General features: G+C 37.3%; 1 protein-coding gene across 1 annotated transcript; it reads left to right on the top strand.

Annotated features, from left to right (window-relative positions):
* Positions 1-997: 997 nt before the first annotated feature.
* On the top strand, positions 998-12,002 carry LOC102803035 (transmembrane protein 163a-like). The gene is made up of 9 exons (XM_085495723.1): positions 998-1,068; positions 6,826-6,971; positions 7,343-7,453; positions 7,909-7,952; positions 8,447-8,541; positions 9,181-9,277; positions 9,450-9,561; positions 9,875-10,013; positions 11,092-12,002. The coding sequence occupies exons 1-9, from the start codon at positions 998-1,000 to the stop codon at positions 11,153-11,155; spliced, it is 879 nt and encodes a 292-aa protein (XP_085351849.1). The 3' UTR covers positions 11,156-12,002.
* Positions 12,003-16,764: the final 4,762 nt, after the last annotated feature.

The following is a 16,764-nucleotide window of genomic DNA, read 5'->3' as shown; positions in this document are numbered from 1 at the left end:
CAATCCCTCAATAAGGGACTGTGTACATACCGTATATTTTGGAGCAACAATGGACGCATTACCGTTTTCACACCCGCCGTCATCATAATGGCGGTATGCTTGCCATCACGGCCACAAAAAAGTCTGTAAACCAGCTTTCTTTGAAATCAGAAATCTGCTTTGTGTGGACATACATCACTTGGCCCTCCATTTGTAGGTGCAGTGGGGCGTATGATTTAATCGCCAAACCAAATTATGGAAACTCATCTTCTGGTGCAATGCATTTTTGGAACAAATAATTTACGTGTACAGGTGTACAGTCATGACGGTCATGAACGTTCATGTCAATATGTGTTTAAAGCCTAAAAAAATAATGTTTCTGATCATTAAAAAATGCTGGCCAATCATATTTGTTTCACTTATTTCGCCACTGCACAGCGACTTTGCTAGTGACTAAATCAAACCAGCAAAATGTGTGCACCGTAAAACAATTTTCAATATTTCAGTCTGGATACATGTGTTTGCAATTTGCACTATGTGTCGTTCGTATCATCCTGGGGCCGATGTTGTACATTTCTATATTAAGTAGATGGGCGCACGTTCAAACTGCATTTGGTGGTTTGTAGTTCGATAGCCTCTCATCGTCACCTCTCTCAGTCAGCATAACTGACTGAAATACTCATATTTTTTTAAGTTACTACATATTTTTAATTCGTATTTATATTTTTATGTCTGTTGGGGGAGGGTACTTGACATCATTCAATGTTTTGTACATTTATCACGGTCACCATGGCAAGTAAACAAATGTACATATAAACAACAATAGCAATAGATAAAATAAAAAAACCTAAAAATAAAATATTAATTTAAAACTACATTTTAATCAATATTACTGATCTGCATTGGTAATACTCATAACCCTGAACCTTACCATGCCACTCTCCATCACGTCACGGTGATCGAGGCAATGTACGGTCTCAGGTCGGAATCCGGTTAGAGACACACCAATATTTCTGCCATGGGGGCAAGAATTAGAGATTTTGACAAAAAAAATGAGTTTGTAGAAAGGAGAGCATCAATGACTAATTTGTGAGTCTGAGTCACGTTTCCCAGATAAAAATAGATGACTGGACACATTATATCTAGTCACCTAGTCACCCCTGACGGATCTAAAATAATATATAGATTCAACCTCTGTGTTGTGATAATCTTATACAATATTGAGAGGCATAGAAATGTGAGATAACGGTCAGAGTGGGTGACGAATAAAACTATCTAATAAAAATTAAAAGTGCTGCAATCAAGTAAATAAAAATTAAAAGCGCTGAAATACTAAGTTACTAAAAAATGAAGTGCTGCAATCAAGTAAATAAAAAACGAAGCACTGCAATCATAAATAAAATGAAGAACTGCAATCAAGTAAAACAAATGAAGAATTTCAAACAAGTGAATAAAAAAACAGAACTGCAATAATGAAAACAAATATGGCTGCCACCAGGGTTTGACCGTACTCTACCGGACAAAAAAGTTCGCTGATTCTGTTCTAAACATTTTAGATTTCGGCATTCCCATGATGCATCCTTGGAAGGAAAAGATGTATAATAATAAGTATATTCAAATGTCAATGCTATCACGTGAGCTAAATTTAAGCCAATACGAGGCTACTTACAAGATTCTGTCTTATTGGCTACCCAACCCTAACGCTCAAGAGGCAGACCAATAAAAGAGAAGCTTATTTGTTGACAGCTTTTTTCGACGTGTCAAATTTTGCCTTGTATACATGTTTTGGCCAAACTGTGAAATTCGCCCGCAATACACTAATCACATGCAAGTGAAAAATGAAGAACTGCAATCAAGTAAATATAAAATGAAGCACTGCAATCATAAAAAAAATAAAGAACTGCAATCAAGTAAAAAAAACAAAAACAATACTGCAATCAAGTAAAACAATGAAGAATTGCAATCAAGTGAATAAAAAACTAAAGTACTGCAACCATATACATAAAATAAAGAACTGGAATCAAGTAAAAACAGTACTGCAATCAAGTGAAAAATGAAGAACTGCAATCATGTAAATAAAATGACGAACTGCAATCAAGTAACAGAATAAAGAACTGCAATCAAGTAAAAAAACAGCACAGCAGTCAAGTAACAGAATAAAGAACTGCAATCAAGTAAAAAAACAGCACAGCAGTCAAGTAACAGAATAAAGAACTGCAATCAAGTAAAAAAACAGTACTGCAATCAAGTAAAAAAAAAACAGTACTGCAATCAAGTAAATGACTACAAATAAGAAGTGCATGCGTTTTTCACAAAAAGTTGGTGAAATCAAAATTGCACATTATTTGCAATTTATCATTAATTGTTATCAATACAGTGGATAAACCATATTCCTGTGGTTGGTATAAATACAATTACATCAGTGCCATAAATGAAGAATGATTAGAAGATGTCCTGTTTTAATTTATGGTTAAATTAAATTGAATTATGACTCACACATAACATAGAAAGAAAAACAATCATAAGTTTACTATGATGGTATAAAATCACTCAAAGCTTGACCACAACATGTTACATTTACTAGTTCCAGGACCCAATCAATGTATTTGACTCCGAACGTACCAGAACGTGTCGTTGATTATGTTTCCCAGACTGGAATCGTAACGCCAACTGAAGTAGGGGATACCACTCGTTATTGTACAGTTCACAACTCATCTGCTGCCCATTGGGGGAGGGGGAGGGGTCAAGTTTTACGTCAATATAATTACTATTTGTTTTAATAAAATAATGCATTTACATAGAAACATTGTTTCTTAAAAAAATTGTCAAATTTTGCACTGTTTCTTTTTAAAATCACTAACTTTGTCCAAATTAAAGCGGGCGAGTCGCCACCTGCCCATGTGTCAAATGACCATGGCGTGTCATTGTTTACAAACAAGCGTCTACCTATGAGCCTTCAACGTTTGCGTTTTTGGTGTGTGTTGTTATCGTCGCTTGGTACTCAATTGGTCGCTTGGTACGCGCGTGTGTGCAGATGACGACCCCCCCCGCTTTAAATGACAGTGGCCGTACAACGCAGCGCCGTCACGGTGTTCGACGTGGGTCAATGAGACGTACGCAATGTGTATATCACATATATTTTTAATAATACGGTTAAAACAAACAAAATGACACATTTTGCTTTCACTAAACGACCTTCACCTGTAAGCACGAATATATGAACAAAGTTCATATATTCCGATGACGTCATAGCCATACTTATAAAAAAATGTTACATTTCTCACCACACATTTTGTGTGAATGGGGACTTTTATTTGCAGCGAACTGTAACCGTTTATATCACTGTAAAACTCATCTATATCCATGTTGACATGATTTGTCTATCTGACCCTTGACTCTATGACACGTCTGCTGGTATCGTCTGCTATTATTATCGGAAGTATTTGAAATAATTTTAAAGAACACCCTTTTATAAGAATAATAACATTTATTAAACATCTGTCATCGTAACGCCATAAGTTACAGCGTGTCGTAATTTTGCGGTATTTTACGGGGTATTTTCATCTTACCATGTTAGGAAATGCGAATTCCAAATATGTAATGATTACACGCGTAAGCGTCCTCAAATAATGAAAACAAACATGGCTGCCACCAGAGTTTAACGGACTCCACCGGACAAAACAGTTTGCTAATTCTGTTCTAAACATTTTGGATTTCGGCATTCCCATGATGTATCCTTGGAAGGAAAAGACGTATAATAATAAGTATATCAATGAATATTCAAATGTCAATTGTATTCAAGCCAATGCGAGACTACTTACAAGATTCTGTTTTATTGGCTACCCAACCCTAACGTTTAAGGGTCAGACCAATCAAAGAGAAGCTTATTTGTTGACACCATTTTTCGACGTATCAAATGTTGCCTTGTATACATACTTTGGCAAAACTGACAAATTCGCCCACAATACACTAATCACACCCAGTCCGATAGTAATTTTATACCCCAGACCATTCGTCCCGGTGTTATCGCTATCGCCACACGATAGCGATAACACCGGGACGAATGGTCTGGGGTAGTAATTTTAATAGTTTGACACAATATGCAATTTACTCGTAATTAGAAAATCCCCTGCTATGAACCTACTCCAAATATCTCATTATTTGCCGGTATAGGACAATGTCTCGTTTTATTCAATAATTAGCATAATACTCACTCAACATGACGTCATGCAATCGCGATTATTATAAACAAAAACATGTCATTACTACTGGAAGTATCCCAGTATCTCATTTGTAAAGTAGGGGGTTGAAAACAATTCTGAGGACGAAGATCATAAGGCAATTTAAATGGCCGCGATGAAAGAATGGCCGCGTATATAACCTGATCGGAGTTAATGGTATATTTCCAGAAAACCAGTCTATTAATGCCTTCCATGGCAGCAGGCATAGTGAGTAGTAAATAACTAGTCCCTATCCTCTGTTTTTAGATTGGCAGATATTAAAGGGCGGCAGTCGTCGCGCCGCGTCCTGTTCGATATGGAACTGACAGCGACGTATACAACGCGTGTAAAATACATTGTTTATTTACATGAAATTCGAACACGCGCTGCGCGACGACCACCGCCCTTTATGCTTATTATTCAAAGGGGCACGTTTGTTATAATAAGAAACTATGTACATGCTAGTTTACAGGAAGATTAGAACAAATATTCATTAGACCTTATTACAATAGGTTTGTGTCACGGTGACCCACTGTAATACGAACAGCGTATAACAATCATTTGACTTAGAAGTACATATATTGTGGAATATTTATATTAAACATTTATAAATACCAGCCATTGGGATATTAATTATGCAAAATGATATTTTAAGAAAAAGAAATCAGGATGATGGTAAATTGTTTCATATAAATTATTTTTAAATTTTAATATTTGTAATATCTATTCTGTCACACAGAATATAGACTAGGTTTTTGTTTCATCCAACGCTGACACACACCATTTCATCACTAGATGTACCCGCCACAGAATCAACTGAATGGTGTACCCACAGTCCCTTACCAGCGTACAGACAACATCTTTGACGAGGGAGATCCTGGAGATCGAAAACCCGTCCATTTTCCCGGTAATTTACATCTATGAATATTATAGCACTGATGGTATGCCGAATTTATAATAATTACTTGAACATTGGTTTCCCCCGAAAACTTGAACCTAATTAGATTCGGAGGGCAAAGAAGAAAAAAATAGAAGTCAAATGAAAATGAAATGATGGGTAAAGGCAATCTCATTCAGATCAGAAACTGTGTTTGGTAAGCTGGCATTCATCATCTGAGATAAAGTTAAATTTCTCAAAAACATAATATTCAATGTTTGACGACTGTCATTCAATTACTAGTACCTCATAGAAGCGATTGAACACTAGAGGGCGCGATTCATGGAAATGTGTGATGTTAACTTACGTCAAAGTTGTCGGTGGCCTAAAATAAGATTTTGAAAAAAAAACACGTTCTCACCTGGCAACTTGAAGAAGACGACCTTCGTCTCTGGTATCAACAATTGGATTAATTGATTATCTTGAATGAAAAAAAAATATATTCACTTCAATTTTATTACTTTGAACACATTGAAACTTGCGAGAAATTCGGGATTTTTTTTCAAAAATATATGTGAGTATTAACGCTGTTGAGTGACGAATATATTTGAAATTGCGGTACCAGCTGTAAACGAATTGTCATCTATAAATAAATGAAATATTTCCAATTACGTCATTGTAGGCGATCGCTAACTAGTTGCTCGTCTCATGATTGGCGCTTATTACGGTGTGTAATCACGAAACACACACGTGAATGTCTTTTCCTATACAGGTTGATATAGTCACGGGCAGTTTCATGTGGATATTGCACCTCAAGACGTGTACAACATATCACCTTATAGACCAGTATAAATAGTACAGTTCAATTACTTGTTGGAGTAGGCTAGAGGTCATTATAGTTCGAGGATTATGCAATGGCGCGGCGTGTTTCAAACTCTATTCTCTCCTATTATACACCAATGATGATTGTGATATAAAATATCGCCACGGTCAAAAAGAAATACTGAGAAATACTGCCCAGTGATATAATCCAGAATGCTTATTTCGTCATTAAGTGTTGTGTACATTTCTCCTAGATTCTCAGATACTAGTATGCCCCGTGATGTAATCCAGATTGCTGACAACGTCACTGAATGTTGTGTATGTTTTTTTCCAGTTTCTCAGATATGCCCCGTGATTGCTTTACATCGTCACTGAATGTTGTGTATTTTTTTCTTCTAGATTCTCAGATATGCCCGTGATGTAATCCAGATTGCTTACAACGTCACTGAATGTTGTGTACATTTCTCCCAGATTCTCATATATGCATGTGATATACTATTAATCTGGACCGATTACATCGTCACTGAATGTTGTGTATTTTTTTCTTCTAGATTCTCAGATATGCCCGTGATGTAATCCAGATTGCTTACAACGTCACTGAATGTTGTGTACATTTCTCCCAGATTCTCATATATGCATGTGATATACTATTAATCTGGACCGATTACATCGTCACTGAATGTTGTATATTTTTTTCTTCTAGATTCTCAGATATGTCCGTGATGTAATCCAGATTGCTTACAACGTCAATAAATGTTGTGTACATTTCTCCCAGATTCTCATATATGCATGTGATATACTATTAATCTGGACCGATTACATCGTCACTGAATGTTGTATATTTTTTTCTTCTAGATTCTCAGATATGTCCGTGATGTAATCCAGATTGCTTACAACGTCAATAAATGTTGTGTATTTTTCTTCTAGATTCTCAGATATGCCCCGTGATGTAACCAATAATGGTATTACATCTGCAATACCCCCTGACAACGAACGACTGAAATTGACAGATTTTACACCAGATACGTCATACGACACGCACGGAAACCCAGAAGGCAAAGAACTTATACAAGGTACTGTCGCGAGAGGGCGATGTGCGCATATGTTTCGAGGCAACTGACTTTTAGACTAGCATTTAATATAAGAGTAGAAGACACTGAAACAGCTAACGTCTATTGTGTATAATTTATGTAATATTATGACAACTTACGATAATGTCATGGCCTTAAATGTTACATACGTGGAATTGCTGTTCATTTAATTGTTGTTTTCAGTGAGCTTGGAGTTAATAAATAACAAACCTATCGCCACTTTTGTGAAACCCCGCACAAACGAACGAACTCTAGATTCAGTTCTGAGATCTGAATTAAAACAAACTTTACGATGCTAAAAAAATACATATATTTATATTCATGATTTTAAATCAAACTCGTTTTTTTTTCAGTGAATGACATATTTTTAACCGAAGAAGAACATGAATATTGGCGAAAAGCTATCATTTACGTTTCCATAGCAACAATAAGCATACTATCATTATTCGCAATAGCGTTTCTTTGTAAGTATCTCAAGCACGAGACCTGACACGATGTGTGTATATTACATTGAGGCCCAGTTAGGTATATATGCAAAACGACGATATAGAAACAATTATATTCAAGAAGGGGTCCCATCTAGTCAATTTGTTATGCCAATGGAATTTGTTTGCAACAGTTTTAGAACACTCAAATTTGACACTTACCGTTTTAACCGGAAGAGTGGACCGTGGAATGGATGCTCCAAAATGACATGGCGTTCGTTCAGTATCTCAAGATCCCCATCCTTTCTAGACAGCCAAAATGCATACCTCCTTTGCAAACATAATACCACCAGCATTAGGTTTGTTTTTTCTCAGCGTTATTGGGGATTAAACACTGTTGTTTTAAGCAAGTTACTCAATAATTTCCAGACACTTCGGCTCAACAAGGAAATCTTACAAGCAATGTACGTCACAGTATCTTTATTTTGTTTCAGTAATATCATTCTACACTGACAGTGCAGCAGCATTGAGTCTATCGGTAAGTCGGCCACATTAGGGACATTTTACCATACGCATGCGCGGTATCGTCGGCTTTAGTGAGATGACGCATGGTGGATGTTAAAGCGGGGGACTCGTCACCTACGCACGCGGCAGACGGCCATGGCGCATCGTTATTTACGAATAAGCGTCTACCCATGAACCTTTGCGTTTTTAGCAAGCGTTGTTATCGTCACTTACTGCGCGTGCGCAGGTGACGACCTTCTCCCTTTAATCGTTTCGTCCACCATCACTCTAAGTACCGTTTCGCTATAAAGTTCTACATGATTTATTTTCTTCGCAAACGATAGAAATGTATTAACAATTGCACAGTTTTGCGCCCTCTAATGGCAAGGCGTTTATGTGACGAAAATCTTTTGATCTGTATTTATCTGTAATGGGAAAATACTGCATCGTCGCTGGGGGGGGGGAGGGTTATGAAATTATGGAGTATTCATAAAACTGTTCTATTTTCATAATTAATTTACTCCACAGTTTGATATGATATTAGATGTCTTGTCATCCGGGGTTATCCTTTGGAGGTTTTCCGGGAAATCTGTAACACTGGGATCGAGCGATAAAGAAAACAAGTAGGTCATTTTCGTTTTCCTGTTCGAAATCTCGCGCTGTACGTCATGTGATTTTTGCGAGATTTCTAGTTATAACATAAAGAAGTTCCATTATTTGAAAAGTTTTCAATTTTCTGCGCGAAACAGCACGTTTTCTACCCTGTATTTGAAGTAACATTTGCGCGAGGCAAGAAGTTATTGGTATCAGGGAAAAATTATTGAAACTTAATGGTATTGGACGTTTTAGCCAGTTGTTTTCTTTTTTTGTAAAACGAAGAAATAAGAAACACGGTTTTTGTTAAGCTAATGGACGTTTGGTTACAAGTACTAGTATTACCGAAAAAATGGAGTTTTCAAGTTTAAATAGAAATAAACGTTTAAATAATTTGTAGCATGTTTTGGGCAGAAGATACAGTTCTCACCATATCACGCGATCAGTGATCTCACGGCAAACCGACCACGGGAGCCTGGTAGTGGTAGTAAAAAACATCTAGATTCAACTTGAAATGGCCGTTAAGATCTCGTTTAGAATGAGAGGGCCACGAGATCTCGTTTAAAGTGAGAGAGCAACGACAACTTGTTTATGCCTCTCAAATAATGTCCCATTACTAAAACCGTACCAAATGTACCCTACTAACAATAAACTCTTGTTCATTGCAGGACCATCATTGTATTAGGATGCATGTTTATCGCGTTTTCTGCGATTATTATTTGTAAAGGCGTGGTGACACTTATATGTCAAGATAAAGTAACATCGGTATGTGTCCACACGCAATCGCCAAACTTACAAAATAAAATACAGCATGAACGATTTTATCAGTCGCACTGGTAGATCATCACAAACATATCCTATGTTCCAGTTTCAGTCGAGATTTATTGCGCCCTCACCCGTCATTCATTATGTCGACAATTATTTGATTTGTCCACAGCTTATATTGTTAACAACATTAAGTACCGCGGGTGCCATAGTAACCACTATTTTAACAATTATAAAATTAACTATAGCAAGAAGATTACATTCCAAGAGCATGTATTGTGATGGTAAGATTAATTAATTAATTAATTAATTGATTCTCTTATTTATAATTGTCAATAATGGTGGACAGAATTGTTCATGAATACATGGTTTTATACTGCATGTTATTTGTAAAGTTCGAAATTTACATTACCGACTAGTCACTGTAGGGTCATGTTCATTACACGCTCGTTTGAGCGTCGGTTTTCATGCAGCGGCAAAGCGCTTTACCATGATATCGAGTTCGAATCCCGCGTTGTGTGTTCGTTTACCAATAATTATATTATCAATGATTGATTTAATTAATTATTCACTCGTTGATTTATGTGTACATTCTAGCTTTTAGTTCTGCAATGGGGGCTATCACTGGGTATAGCATGTTGGCAAGTACAATAGCATACGCATTAGTAGGAATTTGGTTCTTGGATGCTTTCATCGCCATCTTGGTTGGCATCACTATGGCACTGTGGGGTATTATGTAAGTTTACTTTTATCATCAGGTGATAGACAGTAAATGATTCGGCTGAGCACAGGGGGGAGTTGCATGACACGATTGGTTGAAATAATCGTCTTATTTGCAAAAATTAATATTCATGAGCAATGAAAAACTCGTCTTTTCAGTAAAATTGTGCCAAAATGCTTTCCGATAGCATACATGTTAGTTCTAAATTGACTGATTCTATCGTTACGAGCTGAAAAAAATAATCGGAAAAATGATGTAAAGGTATTTTTTGAGACACGTTTTCGATCGGACTCCAGCTAACTGTTGAAAGTAAGCACAAGTTTTCTCTTTATCATGATCATAGCAAGTTACGAAATTAATGGAGAATGCAGAGGCGCGTTTATATTTCACTCTAGTACTATTGCTCAAAATTGCTCAAAATGTTTTCGGTGACTTTTATCAGTGACAAGTTACCTAATTAGTATGCATTTCGAGAAACCACAGTGTGTGTGCATGCGCAGTTTGAAATAGAACAGTTTTGAACGCAATAAAATCACGCGTAGAACTCGGGCTCCAGCAAGAAATTGTGGCGTCAAACTGGTTGTCGGTTGAATTGTTTTGCAATAGACATAATTTTGGAGCTTGTATTTGTCTATGAAATGTTTCTAAGTTTTGTTGAGGATTATTCTGTAAAGAAATTGCTGAAATTATTTCATCTGTTTATAAACGGGACGTTGTTGCTTTGACGGTGGGCTACGGAAGACTGACGTCGAAACATTCCATTCAGATCGGATGGCGCCCTCTCGTGCCAATCCCCCCTGGCTGAGCACGTGGTTCCGTATTTATAAGTGCGCATTGCTATGCGTTGCGTGGATAGGGACGTTACAAAGCAATGACTACGGGGCTTTAACAATGGAGTGATGTCCCACTTTGATTGTAACTATATCATGCAACTCAGGTTCTGACGAGTTTACAGCTAGTCGTTCCGCGAAAGCCGAGAAAAATAAACTCCGGAGAATAACTCGAAGTTTACGTAACTCAACTTGAAACTTCGTGACTCGAACTCGTGTCATACTCGTTCAAATATTAATGTCATTTGTTTTTCTTTTTGTAGGTTATTGGTGCGCCATATCAGTTGCAAGAAAACTCCCAAACCCGAGAAGAACGGACTGGTATAAACTAGGGAACGAGCGGCAATAATCTGAATTGTCCCGTTGCACAAGCGGGACAAACGAGAGGGAAGGGATGGAAGAAGTAATGATTGCAAATACAAATGAGGGTTCAAATACAAGCGAAGCTCGGACAAGAGACTGTGGTCATAGACTATGGATTAAGTGGTCTCGCTCGGAGGACATGCTATCGGGTGACCATAGCCATACAACAGAGGGGAACTTGCCACTCAAGACACCGGACGTGATACCATATCACTTGTTTTATATGGACAGTTAGATGTATCGCTATTACAAAAACAAAGGATATTCTTTTTAGATCGTTAGAGGTAACTTCCCCCAGAAGTACGCTGTTTCCTTGAAAGTTGTAAATATTGATGTATTTTTGACTGATGTTGTTTGTGACTCAGCTCTTCTTGTTTTCACAGGAGAACATGAACAAAAATTAACACGCTCCACGACTTTTCTGCGTGGTAATTACATAACTGCCTTTGTAAGGCAATGTTCCGTGTCAATAGTCATTTTTCTTTATTTGGTGTCATATTACTATGTAATTTGGTTTAGTTTTTCCCCGGTCTTTTGACATACTGAAATATTCACAGTGAACTGACTCATGATTCACGCGCGTGGTAATCACGCGACGTTTACACCACTGACGTCATCTTCTCGTGAGCATTTACCGCATTGCACAAAGAACAAAAGAACGACGTCAGTGTTTTGTTGACGAAACCGGAAAATGGTCAATCTGCCGTGGCGAGAAGGTAAACAGTTCTCACAGGTCGCATTTACAGACATTACATTGTACCATGTATAGAAAATTGTATTAAACTATTAAATTATTTTATGTTTGTAAAAATGGTTATGTTTATTGCAGAAAATGTGGCAATGTCCTATAGGACGAGTCAAATGATGTCTCGCCTCTTTCTTCACGCTCTCAATAATGAATGAGGTACACCGACAAAGTGGCCATACATTCTCATGCGGTGTCTACTCAGCAGTCTACTGAACATTATCACCCAGATCGTACCTCTGAGTGTTGTTTTCGAGAGAACATTCTTACGTGTGCATCAGTACACATACCACATAGATTCAGTTGATCCAGTCATTGTCAGACAGAGTCGGGTAAATCAAGGAAATACTCGCTGAAAATGAGTCTGCGCACTTGATTTACCCAGAATTCTGTGCGAATCTCCATTGATTCTGGCTGCTGGCCATTTTCGTTCATGAAATCGTCGGATATCATCAGAAAACGCAGGATTTATGCAGTTTTGAATAAAACCAAGTTAGCGATTATGAACAATGGTTATGAACTTAACAGTCGATCCGCTCTGAACTTTTTGTTTTGCATTTTAAGGTAAGAAATTGACATTTGAAACCGACATGGTGTCGATTTCACTAGGTGCCATGTTTCATAACTTGTTCATTTATATAAGTATAGCGGATGACTTTAAAAAAAAAATAGTATATATTGATTTTCAGCCCCCCCCCCCAAGTGACTGTGCGAGAGTGTTCTTCATCTTTACTTCAGATTACAGAAAATACATAAGTTACATTCAAATGCTATAAGAATTAATTCCAGGTATAACTAGTATTATTATCTGGCTAAAAATCAAATTTAAATCAGGGTTACAGCGTTCGCAACTTTTTATTCCTCAGCTCCTGAGAGCGAGGTTATTTGTAGATATGTTGGCAATCGCCGCTGTGTCTGCGGAAGTACTATGGGAGATTGCATGATGGGAGTGAAAAGTATTTTGATCAGTAAGATAATTTTAGAAAAGTGAAAACTAGATTGACTGTGAACTAAAGGTTGGTTTTAAATATAAAATATCATGGAATCTGGATGAAATCATGAAAGGAAATTGAACGGGTATGAAAGGGCAGTAAATGTGGCAAGAATGCAAGGTCAGAATCCGGGGGGTCAAAATACGTCACAATACATCCATCATCATCCATCGGCTGTCAACAACTATGGATTTGCAGTTTGCGTGAATAGCAGGGAGAAAAATCATGCCGATTCTGTGCTTCAGTAACAGTCTTTGCTACTTTTTTGTGCAATGGAAATAAATTCAAGAAATGCTGTCAAAGAACATTTCCTTCTAGTAAACCAAACAATCCTGGGACGTTTATCTTGAGAAATTGAGAAGACGAAAATCTCTTCGGACAGTCGTTGTTGTGAAACAATGGACATACTTCTCCAGGGAATCTAGGGTAGTTATTAGAAAATTATTAAAAGAGGGGAAACTGCTGCTTTATGGAATAGCAAATTTAAATCAATTATGAACATACAGATAATTAAAAAACAATTTTGCTTTTGAAACCTACTTTGTTAGCCTGCAAAATATTGAGATGCGCGAAAATTTAATTAATTCCGCCTCAGTGATCATAACTTGAAAACTGAGACTGACAGACACTACGGAATATCCCTTGTTAATAGATTATGTATCCTTTGTGATCAGAATCAAGTAGAAGATGAGTATCACCTAATGATATCATGAACAAGTTTTAGCCCCGTTAGAAATGTCTTATTTGAAATGGCAAAAACCACAATTTGTCGCCAAAGACAGAATTCATAGTCTTGCTAAATAACAGTGGTCTAACACGCTCTGTAGCAAGGTACCTAAAGAAGTGTTTTGAAATAAGACAGCAACCTCAGTGACAATTTACTTTCCCAATTAAGTTTTGCATTTTTTCTACCTTTTTATTGTATAATTGAACGATACAAAATTTGACTTATGTCACCAAACTGTACGTTTTGACGACTCGTATGCAATTGTAAGATTATATTTCTGATATACTCGAAGTGAATCTCAGCACTGTGCTTTTTATAAATGTCATGGTTCGGTTAATAATTTCTGGAAACTGTACAGAAAATCACATTATTTGTTTGTTCATAGTTTTTCTAAATTTCAGTTTTTTATTGTTCATAATTATTTACAGCAATAACACTTTTTTCTGTTGTGAAACCATTTCCAGTTATTATGATTGTGTACATGACAGCTTTGCCCCACACAATAAGACATGTATGGGTATGTGTGAGTATGTTTCATGGGTTAATAGGCCACTTCTTTGCTTTAATTCCAACCATATCTCTGGAAATATCATTTGTTGTTTATCATCCATATTTCGATATCCCACAATGTCTGGCAATTCTAACTAAATACTAGTTCGCAAAATTTGCCCAGCTTTGCTTCTCCTCCCATATTGTCCTTAATAGTGAAGGTTAATGCAGACATATTGTAAATTACACAGAGGTAACACTACATTACATTTCCTGGTATTACACAACAGTCTTTGTGCTGAGGCAGTTATGGTTCATAACCATCGCCAGTTCTCTTGTTTTAATTGTTTTCACTACATTAGATCCCGCCATGCAATGCGGTTTGAATTACGTTGGTGCGTAAAATGCACAATGATTCACCGACACTGATAGTAAGTGATATTTACATCGGCTACAACTATGCCCCACCCGAATTTATATTGAAATGTTGCTTCTCGGCAGTAATTCTTTTATCCGACATGCGTTATTATAAAACTATTCATTATTATTCTTTTAGTTGTTTCGAACAAATTCCCAGAGTCCTGGAACACAAGCATAATTAATAAATACATATTTGTTTATCATAATTGTCTACTCAACTAACCAAAACATAACCGTTTACAAAGTCTGTCGCCGACACTGGGACACGTTTCGATCTGACTAATTCCACGCAATTGTGATGTTTGTTGTCAATCTATTCCCAAAACAAAACCCTCCAAGTAGGTCACTATCTTAAGGTAGAAGCCTAGTTATAATTTTTGACAAAATTGGTCATAAATCGCATGACAATGTTCATTAGTTTATTATGTACAATTATGAAGCTGTATAATGAAATAGTATTATTTTTCGTGTTACAGTTATGCTTTTTGAGAAACGTGTCCCAATATTTTTTTTAAAATTGCTATTTTTAGAACAATTCCATAGAACATAATGTTAAAGAAAAATTGCATTTTTTGACACTTTTTTAAAACCCAGATTTTTTTAATAATTCAGAACAACAAAAGGTACTCCATCATTAAGAATATATGATTTTTTCAGCCTATGTCACCAGGCTAGATTTTGAGATATTGCATAATATCTCTGCCATAGGAACCTGTGGTAAAAGTGTTATAATAGTGTCAAAATGGCGACTTTTCACTAAAATACAACCACCCATTTCTCGAAAAAAAGGCTGGTGACCCCCAACTTTTTTTAGGTCAATATCCTTATATTGCCTTGGAGTACAATTTATTGCAAAATGAATAAATTCTGTGTTTTTTTTTAATTCATGAGGATACCGGTAAACGTATTACAGTTTTTAAAAAAATACAATTTTCATTCAACCAAAGGTTGTATCCCCAGTGGTAGTCCATGTTCAATACACTCTCACAATGAACTTTAGTGTTTTTATTCCTGAAGACCAGTCTTATTAAATATGCACTCACACGTCACTCTGGTGATCTCCGCGGCGACGACGCGAACGCGCTTCTGGATCTATCGAATGTGCGCATGAATACGAGCAGCGTAGCATTATGCGCGCGCACTCTCGTTTCGCCGGATCCGTACGAGGTGCCAGTTTTAAAGCTCGGATACTACGAACACCCACAGCTCAAGATAGTGGTTCTCCGACAGGAAACTGCCGTTCTAACTTGCTTGTCTGAATACGGGTATGCTCCCGACATCAAACTCGTGACAATATTCGTTGACTCAGTGTATGTCGGGCAGCCACAGAATGTCGTCCTTCGAATGCTCGATCAAGGTAGGAACACATTTCATGTAACGTAAATGTTTCCATGACGTCACGGTTCTATATATCATCATGTTCTAGGGTACGTTCGCGTCCCGGTTCGCGTCGCTGCCTCTGGGTGCCCAATTGGCTGGTTCCCGCCTCAAGTGTCATGGCGTACCAAGCCACAACTGGCAATTCGCAAAGGACGCCGGGAACCAGCGAAGGTGCCCAAGAGACGTGATAGTCACGGTATTGACCCGTGACAGGGAAAGAGCCCATCGTGTAAGTCATGTGCGCGAACACAGTATCACGTGATTACATTGATCCGTTGCTATGAAAGCAAAATTGATTTTAAAAACACACCCTGTTGAAATTTGCATTTTGCTTAAGAAAGTTACCTGAAAAACTGTTTACGTTACGATTTCGTTAGTCATCTTTTCCTCAAGCTTCCCCAGTACTATCTTTGGCGCTTGGCACGAAAAAAAACAAACATTTAAACAAAATTATCAAAACAATGCAAATGATATATGCATTGTGAACGTTGTATTTGTTGTATATTTACCTATTCGATCGATAGTGAGTTTTTATGGAGATATTACTCACTTCGGCAGTACCGCTCACCGGAAGTGAATTGATAACCAACCAGACTCGAAGGCGACCAGGTGCACCTCGAATTATAAAACGGATATCGTATCACGATCGGCACAGACATAGACGATTTTCCCGGAAGTCGAAGATGATGCGTTTCGCATGCGCGCGCATGCCGTTTTGGGGTGTAACGTAAACTTGCACGCGTAGGGACTATATAATTTTAGGCCAATTTAGCCTTTTTAACGCGATCGCGAAAACTAGCGTGACTGCGAGTTTTCGCGA

Source organism: Saccoglossus kowalevskii, chromosome 22 (genome assembly GCF_978046115.1).
Source record: "Saccoglossus kowalevskii chromosome 22, keSacKowa6.1, whole genome shotgun sequence".
Classification (NCBI taxonomy): Eukaryota; Metazoa; Hemichordata; class Enteropneusta; family Harrimaniidae; genus Saccoglossus; species Saccoglossus kowalevskii.
This window is presented reverse-complemented; position numbering and strand designations above follow the sequence as displayed.